This window comes from Danio rerio, chromosome 2 (genome assembly GCF_052040795.2).
Source record: "Danio rerio strain M-AB ecotype USA chromosome 2, GRCz13ab, whole genome shotgun sequence".
NCBI lineage: Eukaryota > Metazoa > Chordata > Actinopteri > Cypriniformes > Danionidae > Danio > Danio rerio.
In genome coordinates this window covers 60,435,866-60,454,797 of record NC_141022.1, presented here as the reverse complement: position 1 = coordinate 60,454,797, position 18,932 = coordinate 60,435,866, and the positions used below count along the sequence as shown (strand labels likewise).

Genomic DNA, 18,932 nt, shown 5'->3' with positions numbered 1-18,932 from the left:
TGTCTGTCTGTCTGTCTGTCTGTCTGTCTGTCTGTCTGTCTGTCTGTTTGTCTATCTATCTGTCTATCTATTTATCTATCTGTCTATCTGTCTCTCTGTCTATCTGTCTATCTGTCTATCTATCTGTCTGTCTGTCTGTCTGTCTGTCTGTCTGTCTATCTATCTATCTATCTATCTATCTATTTATCTGTCTGTCTGTCTGTCTGTCTATCTATCTATCTGTCTGTCTGTCTGTCTGTCTGTCTATCTATCTATCTATCTATCTATCTATCTATCTATCTATCTAATCTATCTTGTCTGTCTGTCTGTCTGTCTGTCTGTCTGTCTGTCTGTCTGTCTGTCTGTCTGTCTGTCTGTCTGTCTGTCTGTCTGTCTATCTATCCAGCTATCCATCCATCCATCCATTAAACTTATGCTCCAACAATGTGCCTTAACACACCTCTTTTAAAGACCGGCAAACGAATAAGTTTACAAAGTGGCGCAAATAGATATGCTATTTAAACAACGTTGTGCGTGAAAATATCGTTGCACTGACCTGAAAATACCAACAAATCTTACCAAACACTTCTTGCGCCTTGTTGCGCTAGGTATATAATAGAGCCCCATATGTGTGTGTACTGTGTATATTTATTATGTATATATGTAAATACACATGTGCATGCATACGTTTGAGAAAATGTTTATTTATATTTAGATATGAAATGTAACATTTTGAGTAGTTTTCTTCCTGTGGATGTGCGTGTATCACATATATATAATGTAAAAACAAAATTCATTTTGGAATAATCTTTTGTATTATTTTGGATCAATCCCAAAATAAAATCTTTTGACATAATTTACGTCTAATATATGTAATCTCTTTCATCACCAATTTTCTTCATTAATTTCAAACCACTCCGTAGAGTTCAAAGTGGTGTCTTTAAGCCAATTCCTAGTCACTTTACATGCCACAAGGAGAATCTTACATAAGTTTTGGTCACATTTGGATACACTGTCTATAATAATTTCCGTCTTTGAAACGTGTCCAGATTAATGTAGATAAAGTCTGTGTTGACTTGATGCATTTTAGGTCTTTTGTCTAAATGATGTTTTAAAGAAGCTCTGTCTTGTTTTCTTCTGTGTTTAGTGGGCAGAAGCTTTGGAGCTGTTCAACAGAGCTGCAGACACGCTGGGTCTGGCGTCCCGTAAGTCTCTATGGGGTCAGTTCTGGTCATCCCATCAGAGGTTTTTTAAGTACCTCTGCATCGCTGCTAAAGTACGTCGTCTGGTTGACCTCGCACATATGGAGATGCAGCAGGGCAAGGTGAGTCAGTGATGAAACAAAATATCTGGAAGGGTTTTACTGGAAATTAAAGGTGCAGTAGGTGATTGTCTTCAGAAACATGTTTTGTTGTGCTGGTTGAAAGTCTCTTTACAGTCCAATAGTAATGATTTAAGTAAGTGATGTAAATGTGTTTATATGTATTTTTATTTTCTGGGTAAGGCATAAAACTAAAAAGTGTTCATCCAATTAAATAGTGTGGGGCCGACATCTCCCATCATTCCGATAAGTAGCTCAAACTGTCTGTCAACCAATGGAGATTTAGGCTTTTGCGCATCTCTGTTCATGCATATCCGCCATTAGCATGTGCACGCCTGTATGAGAACCGCACATGCAGGCCTAGATGAGCGCCGCGCATTCACAACACGAGAGTCATAGTCGCGGCAAAATGAATTACTGAATTGAAACTTTTTAAACTCCTGAATCAAAATTGGAGCAATCGAACTTGGGTTCGGTCCAGGCAATTATACCAAGTGTGAAAGATTTTACGTTTAATTTCTGTTGCCTATTCATTGTTTAAAATACTATGGAGTCAAGTAATTAAATTCCTTATTGAGTCTTCTGATATAGTAATTTTTAAAAAAAGTTTAAATAAAACTTCAATGATGTCATGTGTAATTAATTACTCTTTTTGAAAAGTCTGGTCCCCATTAAAGTCTACCATACGAGGAGAAATTGTGAAAAAAAAAATTTCTGACAAAAAGAAAGAACAACATTGCAGTGAATAAAGGATTATATCCATTTAAGGTCACTTTACAATGTGCACTATACAAGATTTCATTAGTTAATGTTAGTTAAAGGGCACCTAGGTTTCCCTTTTTTTCAGATTTAGGATAAGTCTTTTGTGTCTCCAGAATGTGTCTGTAAAGTTTCAGCTCAAAACACCCATCAAATTTTTTATTACACCTTTTATTAGATTCTATCTTATACCGTTTTGCATCAGGTAGGGGTTTTGTTGTACTGCGCCTTTAAGACTAGTTCTCCCCGCCCACCATTTCTACGTGCCTTTTTGCGTGCCTTAGGCCCCGTTTACACTAATGCGTTTTAGTTTGAAAACACATACGTTTTGCTGCGGTTACGCCATCCGTCCACACTACGCTGGAGTTCTCGAGCGTCTCAGTGTGGATGATGGAAAACGGAGACATCTGAAAACGGAGGCGGGGCTGCAGACATTCGCCTCTCTGATTGGGGCTTTTCCTGAATATTAAGTAGCCTAACACACACAGTTCAGTCCTGCATCTTCTCCGTGTAAGTTCAGACTTCGCAAGTTTGATCAAGGCTGCAGTCTCTTCTTCTCAGTTTGATATGGAAAGCAGACTATACCGAGGACACGCGTAAATCTTCAAAGGGAACAGTATACTTTATAACTTCATTCACATCACCCTGGCTACGTTGTTTCACTTTCTCAACAATAAAATGTAAACATGATTTAAGGAACTGCCTATTTTCATTTTATTATGAACAACTAAACAGACAGCAGAAATGTTGAGGCGGCGTGCTGCATATATGAGCGTCATCTTCACTGTGTGGATATTTATAACTAAACGGAGCCGATAACAACTGCCTCCTTTCAATTTCAGTGAAAATACGAAACACACCCTCTCTTTTGCTGAATATCAGTTTTAATAATCAATAATGGCCATTATAAAAGTATAACATACAATAAGTTTATACATAATAGGAAATAAAGGCAAGCGATCAGTCAATATACAGAATGTACGTGCTTACATTAATCATTAACTTATCTTTGCGCTCCGCCAAAACACGTTACACGAGAACAAGTAATAGATTCCAGTGACCAAAGTCAGGGAATATGTCGTTAGATAAAGACAACAAGATGAATGAAATATCCCGTTTAATAAATAAAGTGAGATTAGATCCAGCGGGAGATTCTTGATGAGAAGTCCGACTAGCACAGCTCTCATCAGGGTAGATTGGCTGCAGCGCTTGCCTGAGAGTGTGTGTGTGGTCACGTGATGTGCGTTTTCAGCGTTCTGGTGTGGACGGAGAGCAGTTCAGAAACGCTGGGTAAAACGCGAGTGTGGACGCGGATCGTTTTCATTCTAAAACGCCGTTTTAAATCCAAAACGCACTAGTGTAAACGGGGCCTTAATCTCCTCCCTCGGCTGCCTCAGACAACAGACAGTCCTAAAGAAAGCAGATCACACGTAACGTTTGTGAGAAATACTACTGTAAGAACTTTACCAATGATTATTTGTTGTAGAGTTGCTACGATGAGTCACACATAATGTCGTAAAACAGTAGTTCAAACACACTCATACACAGCGCAGACGAACACACAGACAGACAGCGCACGCGTTTAGCTTTGCACTCTTTTTGCACACAAATGTTACAGGATACAGGTTAATATCTACTGCTGTGTGGATATCTGTTATGTTAATGTACAAAATAAGTCTGATTTAATGTTCACAAAGAGGGATTGAAGCGTCTTCTTTTATAATTGTTCTGACACACAGCTGTGGTGAAGTAAAGCTGAAGTAAATCTCTGTAATTCATTACACACATGCCCTGCTTTAAAACATTTACTCCTGGGATTTTTAGCGACTACAGAGAGTCAGGACCTCGGTTAACGTCTTATCTAAAAGACTCACTGAACAGTATAGAGTGCCCATCAGTATACTGGGGCATTAGGACCCACACAGACCGCAGGTTGAGCGCCCCCTGCTGGCCTCACTGACATCACTTCCAGTAGCTTTCCCTTGTGGTTTCCCATCCAGGTACTGACCGGGCACAGCCCTGCTTAGCTTCAGTGGAACACCATGTGAGAGTTGCAGAGAGCTAGCTGCCAGCCAAAAAAAAAAAAAAAAAGCGTGGGATCTACTCTCATGTGTAATGTCAAATATGTAGAAGGTGATTGGCTGACTGTAGCTCCGCCCACTCTTTTGTGTCATTCAAACAGTGCATCGTGATTGGCCTGCAGTCCACAGGAGAGGCTCGTACTCGAGAAGTCCTGGACGAGAATGACGGACATTTGGACAAATTCATCTCCGCTGCAGAGTGAGTGACATTAAACACTACATACAGTCATTGGGGAATCTCCAACAGACCAATCAGAATCAAGTATTCCAGATAACCATGAAATCTGTCTAAAAGCTTTGTATTTTATTTTTTTATTTTGGTTCTTTAGGAGGGTTTTCCAGTCGTTAGTACAGAAACACTTTCCAACACAGAAACCCAAAAGAGAGAAAAGTGCTGCAAACAAGAGGAAACGTAAGTCATGTTATTCTACCAAACACTGTTTCGTCTTCAAGCCCTTCTGATCTGTGTGCTTTGGCATATTATGAATATTTCTGGAAGTATTTCTGTGTTTACTGAAAACAAGCTTTTGTAATGCTCTATTTGTAATGTTATGAAACCTTGTTTTTTTTTTCTGCAAAGACTTTGAAGGAATTCTATTTAAATATAAATCAAATATGAATCACGTAAAATTATAGAATTTTTATTATCAAAAGTTAATCTTAAAAAAGTTTTAGATTTTTATTTTTGTATTATTTATTGCTTGTCTTATTGTTATAAACCTACATTATAAATGAACAGTATTAATTACTGTATATATATATTTTTTATATATATACATATATATATTTTATATATATATATATATATATATATATATATATATATATATATATATATATATATATATATATATATATTTATTTATTTATTTATTTATATATATATATATTTATTTATTTATATATATATATATATATATATATATATATATATATGTATATATATATATATATATATATATATATATATATATATATATATATATATAATACTGCTTAAAATAATAACATTATACAAATGCAAATTGTCATGAAAAAACTGGAAAAAACCTTGAGGTGAAGAAGGCATGGAGGCAGTGGTGTTTATATTTATGTAGAAAATAATAATTTTTGTATCATTTTAATCCTTTAATTGTTTTCACCTTTAGACTGAAACTTGTAATTTTGGCTCTTCAAACGTAAAATTAATCTAAACGCAAGACAAAAACAATTTAAATTCAAAATATAATTGTTTATTAGAAATTTAGTTTAACTTGTAACACAGATTTCTTCATGTAAACAACATATAAACATACAATAAACCATAAAGATCCTGGCCTGACAGCCATATTTGTTACAGAAATAAAAACACAGGCATGTTAGAGCCATTTGAATTTCAAAACAATCAATACCAATAAAGAAAACATTGATTTTTATGTTGGATTCTAAATGCACTGCAAAAAATGCCAAAATACAGGCATTGCAGATATGGAAAATTGGTAAATAATAATAATAATAAAGAATAAAAAAAGACTGTTATTGATATTGTTAATAGTTTAAAGTGATATGTTGTTTGTATTGTAAATTACGGTAAAAAAACAGGTATTAAACTGCCAGTATTCTTCTGCTATTTTACAGACTTAATTCTCAATATATTATTTCTTATACAATAAATTCTTTCAAACTATGTCAATAAAGTCTTTTTGTTGACTTTTTACATCAAAAGTGGACACAGCAGAGATCAACATCCCGTAATGCAACTCACAACTATAAATAAATGGAAAAATCATATTTTACAGTGTATAATTAATAGCAAAGGGTTATTTATAATCTGTTTGGAAATTGTATGTTGGTTTTTTGCCATGAAATAGCCATTGAAACCAATAACTGCAACAAACTCTATATGACCTCTCTTTTTCTTTGTTTACTGAAGGAAAACCCAGAGGCCGGCCTTCAAAGTTTCCTAAGCAGCGTGTGGAAGTGGGCGGAGTTATTAAAATCAGCGATGACTCAGACTCTGACTCTGACGAGTTTGACAGCGAATCAAACTCCTCCCCCGAATCACTACAGGACAATGATGATGTGATTTTCGTCAACCACATCAACGGGCCTGCTGGTAGGTGGATTTAACACACAATCACAGATCTGTCATTCAGCGTTCATACAGTCATTGGAAAACCTTGAAAAGTCATGAAATTCTGACATGGCATTTTCCAGGCCTGGAAAAGTTTTTAAATAATTATCCTGTGCTCCCCTGTTCATTCAGTTATTTAAGCAGTGCAGATGCAGCTTATTAGATGACTGCTCATTTCAGTCTAGACGCAGCGATTAATATCTTTATCCATACCCGATCTGGAAGTCATCCTGTGTGTGTTTCAGCTAAACTGGAGGAGCTGAAGCAGAGGCTGCTGCATAGAATAGCGGAGCTGGGAAAGGAGTTGCCGCTGAACACTCTGGATGAGCTGATCGACCGATTCGGAGGACCAGAGAAAGTGTCGGAGGTGAAGAGAAGAGTCACTGCTGTGCACTTTATATTGTTACTGTACTATAAAATACATTCATTATAAGTCTATATTTATATAAATGCATGATGTGAATCTGTGGATTTATTTATTTATTTATTTTGCAGTTTCTACACAAATGTCTATACAATAATGCTGAATTTAGATTTTTGGTAGTATAGGTGGTGTTTAAGTTTAATATTTATATATTTATTCATATATAATTAAACGCATTTGGTCTATGATTTGCATGAATGTTGTATGTTGGATTGGCACCAAGTGGTAGAATCAGGTATTGCAGTCCAAACGTAAAAAATGCAGTGCTTCCCAAAGGTTTGAAATATATTTGCGGTGGTGGCCGGATGGAAACACACCTTTTAACCACATCACATAAATAGTTTACTATATGCGACAAACAAAACATAATTTGTAACATTATCTGTTTTGAACTTTTATTTTCATAAGGTTAAAACATCGACTATTTAACTTTTAAATGCTATTAAAGCATCTTAGGTGTATAAAATATGTAATATATTGACTTTGTCATATTAATAAAATATACAGCAAATGATAAATAAATGACAGAGAAAAGAAAAAAAACAGACAATATCTCTAAAAATCATAATAATTACAATAATAAAACGAGCAATTATTTAAATAAAGAGTATTTTATTAGCGGCGCAATACTTGTTTACTTGTTTCAGCTTGGCGCAAGAGTCGTTTTGAGACTGTGCACTACGCTGTTTAAATAGCAAATGCATTAGCGCTCATTTGTGCGCCCATAGGCGTTCTGGTCTAAAAAGGAAGGCGTTCTGAGGCGGACCGCTGGTGCGTTGCTATTTTGAGAAACTATAATAGATTTTTCATTAGACCAAAACTAACCCGGTCTAAACTCCAGCGCAGAGTTGCGCCTCGCTTACGCACTGCTTAATACACATAAGATGTACAGCAATACGCAAATATCTTTACATATGAAAAAATTAAAATATTAAGAATATATAGGATGTAATAAGGATATATACAGGACATAAATATAAAGGATTAAAATATTACAAAACATTATTTTCTAGCCTACATGAATACAAAAACCACTGCCTTCATGCCTTCTTTATCTCTGGAGGCTTTTTCAGTTCATTCATAACAATTTGCTTTTGTATAATGTTATTATTATTAGCAGTGTTATTTATTATATCCATATTTATATTTGTTTTATTAAAAACAAGCTTAAATTTGCCCACTTGCAGGTTTTAGACCATATGGGGCACAGCATGTGTTTTAGGATATAACTCAGGTTTTTGAGCACATTTTGTTATTATTATTCATTTATTCGTTTGCTGGAAATTAGAACTGAATTTAGAAATAGTTTTGAAATGAATATTTGCGCTTAACAAATAAATTGTATTATTTGTGGGCTAATGGATATCTGTGCTTAAAGGTTTCCCTGTCCACCAGAGCGAAAGTGAAAGTAGATCATTTATCTCTTCTTGCGCGGTAGATGCTCTGTTTAACTGTTTTCTGTAAAAAAAAAAAAAAACTGTTAACTGTTTGCTTGTGAAATGCTCAGTTTTTTCACTTAAACTTACTTTACGTCATGTAAATAGCAAATGGGCTTATGGCATGACGCAAGGCTCTTAAAGGGAATGGGAGATGAGACTCTGATTGGTTTATTCTCAAAACACACCTATAACTCATTAAGAAAATAAACTCAACCCTTTTAGAACATGCGCCATGGATCAAAGCAGATTTCCCCTTATTAAATTAGCAAAAATGCGTTCTGACACGCCCTGAAAGCGTTTGCGCTCTGCGCATGGACTGACAAAATAGAGCCCTTTGACACAAAACGCAAATTGGAGAAAAACTGACTTTAATATTTGTTTTCAGATTAACAAGAATGTTCGCTTCTCAGAATTTTTATGCTTTAGAAGAGTCAAAAACTTACATGCAACTTACTTTAACACTGTAAATAACTCTGAATGCAGACATGTCATGACACCCCCCTTGAAAATTCTACCTGTGTGTGCAGATGACAGGCCGTAAAGGACGGGTGGTGCGGCGTCCCGATGGTAGCGTTCGATACGAAAGCAGAGCAGAGCAAGGCCTAACCATCGACCACGTCAACGTCCGAGAGAAAGAGCGCTTCATGTCTGGAGAAAAGGTATTCCTGTTGCATTATGGGTATATATAGGGTTCCCACATGGTCATGGAAATTCTAAGATATCAAATGGCACAATATTCACTATGCACTCTATGTACTAATGCACTTACACACTCAATAGCAGAGTATATGTATGTAGTGTTGTCCCAAATGGATAACTAATGTTTTTTTACTTAACGGAAATTCCAACCGTTTCCCTGATGACCAATGCCAAATCAGTGAAATAAAAGACCAAACTACCAAAGAATACCTGCCATGAGTATAACCACATTTACCATCGGGAGGCGCTTTAATCACTATCATAGGAGTTTTGCTTTCACCATCCAAAATAAATAAAGTTATTCAACATGTGCGCCCGATAGCTCCATCCCTTCCGCTACGCAAGCAAACCTGCGGTCTTTGAGTGTGTGAAGTGTCCATTTTACCAGCTAAATGAGTGCATCATCCGGGTAATTAAAGTGCACTTATTATTTTTCGAGTCTTCAATGTGAACGCACTACTTACACTATTTATACTACAAGATGGCGTAGAATAGTGCATAAGCATGCGATTTGAGACGCAGCTTGTTATAAATGATGGATCTGTGCCCTTCGTTATTTTGGAAAAATTATTTGCCCTCATAAATTTCAGCCAAATGTTTTAACCCTCCTCTCAAAGACTATTTTTAGGTCGGCAACAGTGGTGTAGTGGTTAGTGCGTTCGATAGTGGGTAGTTCGATTCCGCCTTGCGGTCCCAAGCCGATCCTTCCCCTCTCACTGCTCCCCATGCTTTCCTGTCAATTCTCTACTGTCCTATCAAATAAAGATGAAAACCTTTAAAAAATAAATATAAAAAAAAAGCAAAATCTTTCTTTAGGCCTTTAGGGCGGGGCTATCATTTCTTTAGACTGGGGCTATTAGTCCTTTTGGGCGGGGCTATCAGTCCTTTACAGTGGGTCTATCAGTGCGCGTCTTTCTTTGCGGAGCTATCAGTTATTTGTGGCGGGGCAATCAGTGCACGTCTAGCTGTGCAGAGCTGTCAGTCTTTTAGGGCGGGGCTATCAGCCCTTTGGGGTGGTTCTGTCAGTGCGGGGCAATCAGCCCTATGGGGCGGGGCTATTAGTACACGTCTGTCATTTGTTTGTGGAAAAGAAGAACAATCTTAACTTCCGTTTCATTACAACTTTAATATACAAGCACAACACTGGCCTGTTCTTCCATTTATTAGATTTAATGGAAATTCAGCTCTTTAGCCAGTGTACTTGGAGAGGACACAAAGCATCCTTATGTTGTCTAACCTGAAGTGTTTTGTGTCTGTGTGTCAGCTCATAGCCATCATCTCTGAAGCGGCCAGTTCGGGTATTTCTCTGCAAGCAGATAAACGTGTGCAGAACCGCAGGAGGAGAGTCCACATGACACTAGAGCTGCCGTGGAGTGCAGATCGTGCCATCCAGCAGTTCGGTGAGTGTCTGTGTGTGTGTGTGTTTTAGATGGTATAGCAGTGGTGTTTACTGATTCTGTGTGCTTTTATCAGGCCGAACGCATCGCTCAAATCAGGTTACGGCTCCAGAGTATATATTCCTCATCTCGGAGCTAGCAGGAGAACGACGCTTTGCCTCTATCGTGGCCAAGAGACTGGAGAGCCTGGTAAAGAATTTTTTTTTTTCTTTGTTTACCAATAATTGTTTTACACTTATTTTATCATCATTATTTTTTTTTCATCTATTTGTTTATTTTATTAATTATTTTTTTTTTTTACTATTTATCTATTTATAATTAATATTTAGTTTTTCTTTTTTTTGTTTTTTTACCTTTTATTTATTTTATGTTATTATTATTTAGTATTTTTTACCATTTATTTTTTATTTTATTATTAATATTTTGTTTTTTATAATATTTTTTTTATTTTTTTATTTTATAATTATTTAGGTTTTTTTTGCCTTTTATTTATTTTATAATTTTATTTTCATTTTTTTGGCAGTTACGGTAAATGTAGTAATTGTCTTAATTATTCTTTAAGCATAATTGAATTTTTGCAAATTCCATTTTAATTCTTTAATTAAAAATATTTAATCACTAAATTTATAAAACAGCTCAATTAAAAAATATATTGCATTTTTAAGAATAAAGTACTATAATTTTTCCCTCAGAAATTTTTATTTTTTAATATTTTTGTGTTGTAATCTTTAATTCAATACTAATTTTTATCAAAACCAGTGACACTGTAATGTATGCACAAAATGTAAAAAATGTAATTGCTTTTAATATGATCCAGTGAAACTATTTGTCCAATATCAAGCTTTGTATTTTAACGTAAAACATCAATTTACCACATGCACATTACTGTCTGTGAAAAACATGTACATTTCTGCATTTATTTTGTTTCTTGTGTTATAGGGAGCGCTGACACACGGGGACCGACGAGCCACAGAATCCAGAGACCTGAGCCAATACAACTTTGAGAACAAAGTATGAAAATAGTACCAAAATATCAGGCGAATATCTGTCCTTCCATATAGCTTTACTGCTTTCTACCAGTGTTTTTGCACTATTGCCAACTTATAAATTACATGCTTATAATATATTTTAAATTATGTTTTGTTTTCATTTGTTACTCTTTATTAGTTTTTGTTGTGTTAGGATTGTCTGTAGTATTTAGTCTATTCTAGTTTATGTATAAATAACCAAAGAATGCTGCATCTTTTAAGGTTAATGATTGTTTTCTTTCATTATTTATTATACTATGGGGCTGCTTGATTCTGATTGGCTGATGATCATTCTAAGATGTGCCATTATTTTCAGATAAACAATAAAGGTTTAAAACCATATATGAGGTTTTGTAATTAGTAAGTTAATTTGCATTTTTGGATGAACTATCCCTTTATTGAGTGTTTGTTGACTGCACGCTTTATCTCTTGTCTGTATCAGTACGGCACCAAAGCTTTGGATAAGATCACTAAAGCCATCCTGGGACACATCGACAACAAAGTCCCTCCACCCAAGGGATACCCAGGAGGAGGACTCATGTTTTTCAGAGGTAAATAATTCACCCGTTCTGGTCAAAAATGACATCATAAAAAAGATATGATTTGTAATTTTTTTTTGAAAGTTAATCAGACTGTGTACTAATTGTATTATTCATCTGTGTGTTTGTCAGATATGAAGAAAGGCATGATTGATGTGGGAATTTTCTGTAAGGAGCCACGGATGGGACTGAACACAGAGAAAGGTAAATCTATATAATTAAATAGAATATTTTGATTATGTTGCTGGTTTACTGATCATCTTTGTGGTTTTTCTGATTAATATGTCAACATTTCTGCTTGAGCTGGCTTATTGCTGATAAATATTTGTATTTCTTTGGATACCTGATTCTTTATATATGGTCTTAGATTATAAAATAGCATTTTTGATGCCGTGAGAGTGATGTTTATATTATGTTATGTTATATAATATTATATTATGTTATATTATATTATTTTGTGTTATATTATATTATATTATATTATATTATATTACACCATATTATATATATTATAATATATTATATTATATTATACTATATTATATTTTATTATATTATATGTATTTTATTATATTATATTATATTATATATATTTATTATTATATTATATTATGTTATATTATATGTATTTTATTATATTATATTATATCATGTTATATTATATTATATTGTATTATATTATGGTGTATTATGTTATATTCAATTTATCGTATTATATTATTTTATATTTCTTAAGTTATATTATATTTTGTTATATATATTTTATTTTATTATATTTTAGTATAGTATATTTATTGTATTATATTATAATATATTATATTATATTTAACAATATCCAAATTCAAAGTTTATATTTATATAATGAATACATTTGTACTGTTTATATTTAAGCATATATGAATACAGTAAATAAGCACACATACTGTGCATGAAATACAAAAACATACAAAAGAAATGTTTGCATATATATTTATATTTATGTGTGATTTGTATTATATATACATATTTATACATATAAATATAAGCAAATATTTTAAACAGTATAGTCATGCATATACAGTTAGTTCAATAAGTATTTGATCACCCTGTGATTTTTCAAGATCTAGAGAAGAGTTGTGTGGAGGAGTGGGCCAAAATCCCTCCTGCAGTGTGTGCAAACCTGGGGAAGAACTACAGAAACTGTTCCGTACCAAATAAAAAATACTTATCTGACACAGTAATTTACAAATAAATTATTAAAAAAATCATACAATGTGATTTCCGGATTTTTCCGGACCATGTCTCTGACAGTGGAAATACACATATGCTGAAAATTCTAGACTTCTTCATGATTTATAATTATGAGATTTTTGACTCCACTGTATTTATATACACAAAAATATACACTGTACTCACAAATATATTTTATTAATACAAAAACTTATTTTGGATGTGATGAATCGTTTGGAAGCTCTAATTGCATTGTATCATATATTCAATTATTTTATCTGTTGTTTTTATTTGTTTGTTTAATATAAATCCTCCTGTATCTCTTTTATGATCAGGCAGACCAGAATAACATTATCTATACGCAATGTACAAATATTCTGAATGTAATCTACTATGCTTTTAGGTGAAGTAATATTATGATTGTGTTACAGGATTGCATAATTAATAGTTACATCACAATGTATGTTTTTTTAAGTAAATGACACACAAAAATTGCATAAAATTAATTGTAACTGCTGTGTCTGATTGTCTTTTCTCCTTTATGTCTCCCAGACTGCACCCTCACCAAGTTTCTGAACCGTATTTTGGGTCTGGAGGTCCATCACCAGAACTTTCTGTTCCAGTACTTCACAGAAAACTTTGACTACCTGATCGAAAAGGACAAAAAGGAGGGAAAATATGACATGGGGATATTGGGTGAGGACTTTTATTTTGTGTGTTTAAAAGAGCTCAATGGTTATTGTGCATAATTGTGCCATTGTAAAACACATGTACTTCAATCGCTCTGTAGCTCTAGTGAAGTTGAATGAATTTGATGTTCTGTGTGTTCAGATCTCGCTCCTGGTAATGATGAGATTCATGAGGAAACACAGGAGAAGTTTCTGACTCCAGGAAACCCTCAGGAAGGCCAGGTCATCCTCTATAAGGTACATGGAAACTAGCCTTGCACAATATATCATTTCAGCATTGATATTAAAATGGATATAACAATTGGTAGGTGCATTATTTTCGATTTAGTAATAACATTTCTGTAAATCAGTATTGTTAGATTCCACCGAGAAACATACATTTTGTTTAGTTGTTTTCATCTGTGCTTCAATTTGTTTATTGAATTTTTTAAAATATTGTGTTGGTATATTTTTCAGATGCACTTTATTTTAGTAGGCAACTTTTCTTTAAAAAAAAAGTAAATTTTAAAACTAATTATTGTCATGCATCTAAAACAATACACATTCTTTGTCCTGGCTAAATGATGAGTTAATCTCCTATTAAAGCAATCTTATTGTAAAAAAATATATAATTAAACCATATTAACAAAAATAACTATAAGCAAAAGAAAGCAGGTGATAAACGCACCGTGTGTGATAATGAAAGGATGGTCGCGTTAACGTTAGGTCTGTTAATAATCTGATCAAACAATGTTGAAAGAGAGCAGCAGGACTGTGGGTGCACGAGTATCACCTTTTGTCCAGTCTATTTCAAAGAAAACCGATCGCACCTGTTGAGTTTCCAGGCACGGTTGCTTTGTGGAAGGAAACAGGAGCGCGCTTGCTTTTTAAACAGTCGAGCGCGTCACATCACATGTGCGTGTGACTGATCATCCTCTCATTCAGTATTCACCTGCTTTCTTTTGCTCGCGTGACCACAATTATCAGTGTCAGTCTCGTTACTTCTCAATTCTAAGATCACATTTGCATGCATATTGGGCCATGCTTATTGTCGAACCCTGCTTTTAAGAAAACCACAATTTAAAAATTATTCTCAATCAGCCAAAGTGGCTAGTGGGAGTGTCTAAGGCCTAGTTCACACTACAGGATTTTAAGCCCGATTTGAAAGTTAACAAGCTCGCTGACAGAACATCAGTCGGCCGTCTGGACCCCACGTGCGGTCAGATGTAGTGACGAGCTGCAGCCAATGAGAGCATGAGCTGAATGGCTGTGTGCTCAGGAGCTCAACAGTCTGTGATTGGGCAGAATGGCCATCGATGCACTTGCTTCATTCTGCGTTAACACAGACACGAGTGTAAACTATGGGCCTACTCACACTATTGCAAAAAACAGAAATGTGCGCACATCTAGAAAAATCTTGAAGGCAGGTGCACGATCAAAAAACAAACATAAGTAGCAAAAGATTCAAAGTAAATCGGCACACTGCCACTTTAGCTCTCAAAAAAATTTTAATGTCAAAATTACAAAATCACTACGTTTCGACCGACATGGATGAAGACCTGATGAAGACCATGTCGGTCGAAACGTAGTGATTTTGTAATTTTGACATTAAAATTTTTTTGAGAGCTAAAGTGGCAGTGTGCCGATTTACTTTGAATCTTTTCCTACTCACACTATACCATCCGTACCGTGCCCAGGCCCGTTTCCCGGATCGTTTGAGAAGTGTGAGTGCGCTGAATCGGGCTCAAGCACGGTTCACTTGGCCGGCCCTGGCCCGGTTAGAAGAGGTGTGCCTGAGCGCGGTTCACTTGGGCTTTGTCGCGGTACGCTTGTGTGTGAGTGCAAAACGCACCAAAGCCCGAAACTAAAGGCGAGACGTGACTTTTAAGGCACTGTTTCATATGGATTTATTAATCATTCTTACTGTTCAGTGAACTCAAACTGCCGTAGTTTATTAAAGACGAGAACTCTTCACTGCACGACAGCTGCACCTTCAGCAGACCTCCTCATTCCTGCAGTACGAGAGCTTTATGATTGTTTATGAGCGCCAAAAGTGGCGGATCTGTTCGGCGAAATATCTGACTGCGTGTCACCGCATCCCTAAGGACTGTTTGGCGAAATATTTGACGGCATATCAAACGACTGAAACGATATAACTAGAGAAATCTCCCCTGTGCTGCTGAGTGAGAGAGTGATTCTCACTGGACAGCGCAGCAGCGATGACGTAAGCGTGCCGAAGCCCGTTTGTGGTGTGAGCGCGGGCCGTCGGGGGAGACGGGAGGGGGGACAAGCGTGCTTTGGCCCGGTTCGAGGCAACTGTACCTAGTGTGAGTACGGCCTATATTAACTACAGTTCTGTAATCATTAGAATTACCATGCTGGTCATTCTGACAGTTCTCATATAAATCCCAGGATGTCTTTCGAAAAGAGTAGGGGTTTAACCCCGGCATCCTGGCCAAATCTGCCGACTGGCCTTTGTCTATCATGGCCTCCTAACCATCCCCATATTCAATTGGCTGCATCACTGTCTCCTCTCCACCAATCAGCTGGTGTGTGGTGTGCGGTCTGGCGCAAAATGGCTGCCGTCGCGTCATCCAGGTGGATGCTGCACACTGGTGGTGGATGAGGAGATTCCCCCACTGTGTAAAGCGCTTTGAGTGCCCAGAAAAGCGCTATATAAATGTAAGGAATTATTATTATATTATTATTATTTATTAAAATATTGTAACGTCATATTTACATTCAAAGCTTCTATTGAGATATTAAAATTAAGCTTGACACAGAGGAACATCAAAACTCACTGCCAACTAGCGTTTTGGAAGTGTTATAGCAGAGCAACACAAACAGCACACAGAAGTGTAACGCCCTATTCACACGGGCCTTCAGCGTCAACGCTTGACAGAGGGTGTGTCTGAAGTTGGAGCTGAAACGATCGTCATAGAAGCGTCAGCCAATGAAATTCAGTCAGCAATAGGCCACTGTCTGAGCTGGTGTATTTGCATACAGCGATCTGATTGGCTGACGCTTCCGTCGGCGCTTGAAAAGTTGAGCTGGTCCCAACTTCTGCAGCGAGGAACGCTTCTGAAGCGGCGCCAACGGATCCACAATGCAGTTCGGCAACGCCTGACATCACCCATTCAAAGTGAATGGGAAGCGTTGACGCTGACGCCCCGTGTGAATAGGGCGTAAAGGCAGGAGCACCGTGCGTCACGCCGATCGCTCAACTCAGAAGTATAAACCAGCCTTAAGCAAACAAAAACATATAATCGAAAGTACAACTTAATATACAAATAAATAATAAGCATTTAAATAGAACCAATATTATTAACATTTACAAGTTTTTTCCAAAAAAAAGAAGATAAATTAGTCCTGAAAAGACTAAATGTCTTAATTGATCTAAAAAAAGGAAGATCAAGAAGAAGTCAAAATGAGCTTTGTATTGAAAGGACCTAGGGCCACTTTCTGTCATAAATCTTGGAACAAAAAATAAATTCTGTTGCGTATGACAAAATGAAAATGGAACAAAAAAACTGCTTTAAATAAAAAGGGAAACTAAAACAAACACTTTTAAAAAGAAATGAATGTCGGCGCTGATAGCCTAGTGGTTAGTGTGTCAACACATAGCACCCAGGTGCTGGTGGCGACTCGAGTTCGATTCCTGGCTCAAGGCGCTTTGCCGATCCATCCCCTTTCTCTGCTCCCCACACTTTCCTGTCTGTAAATCTACATTGTCCTATCAATAAAAGTGAAAACCCTTTAAAATAATTATTAAAAAGTAAATAAATAAAAATACCAATGATATTGTCTGCGGAACTTAGGTTGAAGCAAACCAAGAGATTCGTATAATATGCAATGATGGGTATTCAGTATTATTCTTCTATTATTATTCCCTCCAGAACAGTCCTGAGCATCTGTCTGTGCTAACAAAGAGCGGCTCTCGCCTCCAAAAGCCATCGCATTTTCTTTGTTTTGTCTTCATCTTTATCTTCTGAGGCGCAACTCGTTCATTAGAAAAGAAAAACCACCACAGTGGCTTCTCCAAATGCACTAAACTACATTTCTCTGACTTATATTTGCTCCAGTTTATCAGGAAGTCATGATTTTGCTTTCTTTTGTTTGTCGTGGGATGGAAACACTGCTTTATTTGCAAATGCAATATTCCAGTTCCGATGGAAACATAGTGTCCTGACATAGTGTTGTGGCTGTTTCCAGATCAGTGTGGATCGCGGGATGCCCTGGAAAGAGGCCTGCAGTAAAGCTGAGAAACTCACTGGAGATTACGAAGGCTTTTACCTCTCAAACAAGGTTTACACACAATAACACATGTTTGTCATTCATTCATTCATTTCCTTTTGGCTTAGTCCTTTATTTATCAGATGTCGCCAAAGCGGAATGAACCGCCAACTATTCCAGCATATGTTTTACTGGCACTGGGAAACACCCATACACACTCACATTCACAAACACACTCATACACTATGGCCAATTTAGTTAATCAATTCCCCTATAGCACATTGTTTGGACTGTGGGGGAAACCAGAGCAGTCGGAGGAAACCCACACCAACATGAGGAGAACATGCAAACTCCACGCAGAAATGACAACGCCATGCATGTTTGTCATTTTTATGCAATCATTTTCTTGAGTGTTTTAATTTGATGCATGTGTTTTTCAGCTGCGTGGGAGTCAGCCGTGCGTCCTGCTTGCTGAACAGGGTCGTGGTCGGAACCTGATCCTCTACAAACCCAACATCGGCAAACAGGCTCATCCTGAGAACCTGGACAACCTCCTCCTCAGATACTACAAGGTACAACATGCAAATCCCAGCAGATACTACTGTCACAGTTTCTTCACTGTTTTATATCAGGCTATTGACTGTATAACCTGGAGATCAGACGTAAGAAGGGTTCTGAGAATGTCTGGGCTGATGCTCTCTCGAGGGCATAGATCATGTCTAGTGCTGATTATTGTTTTTTTTTTTAGGGCTAAGCTGCAATAAAGGTTTCTACAAAATATCTTCACTGCTTTATTGTATATTCATGTTCAGAGCAGTGTTGGATAAGTTACTTCAAATATAGTAACTTAACTCTTTCCCCGAGAATTGCCGATATTGGGCAGCACTAAAGGCTCATAAGACACCATGGGGTATGGATCGTCATACCCACCCGATTGTGAAATGTATATATAATGATCCAAGAAAAGGAACTGCCTCCTATTGCTGTCTTTCTTATATTAATGCACATACTTTCTCCAAAGAAAGACTATGGCTGTCTGATCT

General features: G+C 36.2%; 2 protein-coding genes across 4 annotated transcripts in view; both read left to right on the top strand.

Annotated features, from left to right (window-relative positions):
* The window catches only part of btbd2b (BTB domain containing 2b), a 1,074,195-nt gene that overhangs the window by 742,953 nt on the left and 312,310 nt on the right, over positions 1-18,932 (top strand). The window lies entirely within an intron of this gene.
* sbno2a (strawberry notch homolog 2a) overlaps positions 1-18,932 on the top strand; it is an 80,295-nt gene that overhangs the window by 47,544 nt on the left and 13,819 nt on the right. For all 3 annotated transcript variants that reach the window (NM_001423680.2, NM_001423681.2, NM_001423682.2), the window contains 15 exon segments: positions 1,127-1,303; positions 4,242-4,339; positions 4,470-4,552; positions 6,053-6,235; positions 6,499-6,620; positions 8,644-8,775; positions 10,080-10,215; positions 10,289-10,401; positions 11,152-11,223; positions 11,683-11,791; positions 11,912-11,983; positions 13,541-13,684; positions 13,820-13,914; positions 17,869-17,961; positions 18,330-18,461. In NM_001423680.2, coding sequence (NP_001410609.2) covers positions 1,127-1,303; positions 4,242-4,339; positions 4,470-4,552; positions 6,053-6,235; positions 6,499-6,620; positions 8,644-8,775; positions 10,080-10,215; positions 10,289-10,401; positions 11,152-11,223; positions 11,683-11,791; positions 11,912-11,983; positions 13,541-13,684; positions 13,820-13,914; positions 17,869-17,961; positions 18,330-18,461 — 1,761 coding nt within the window.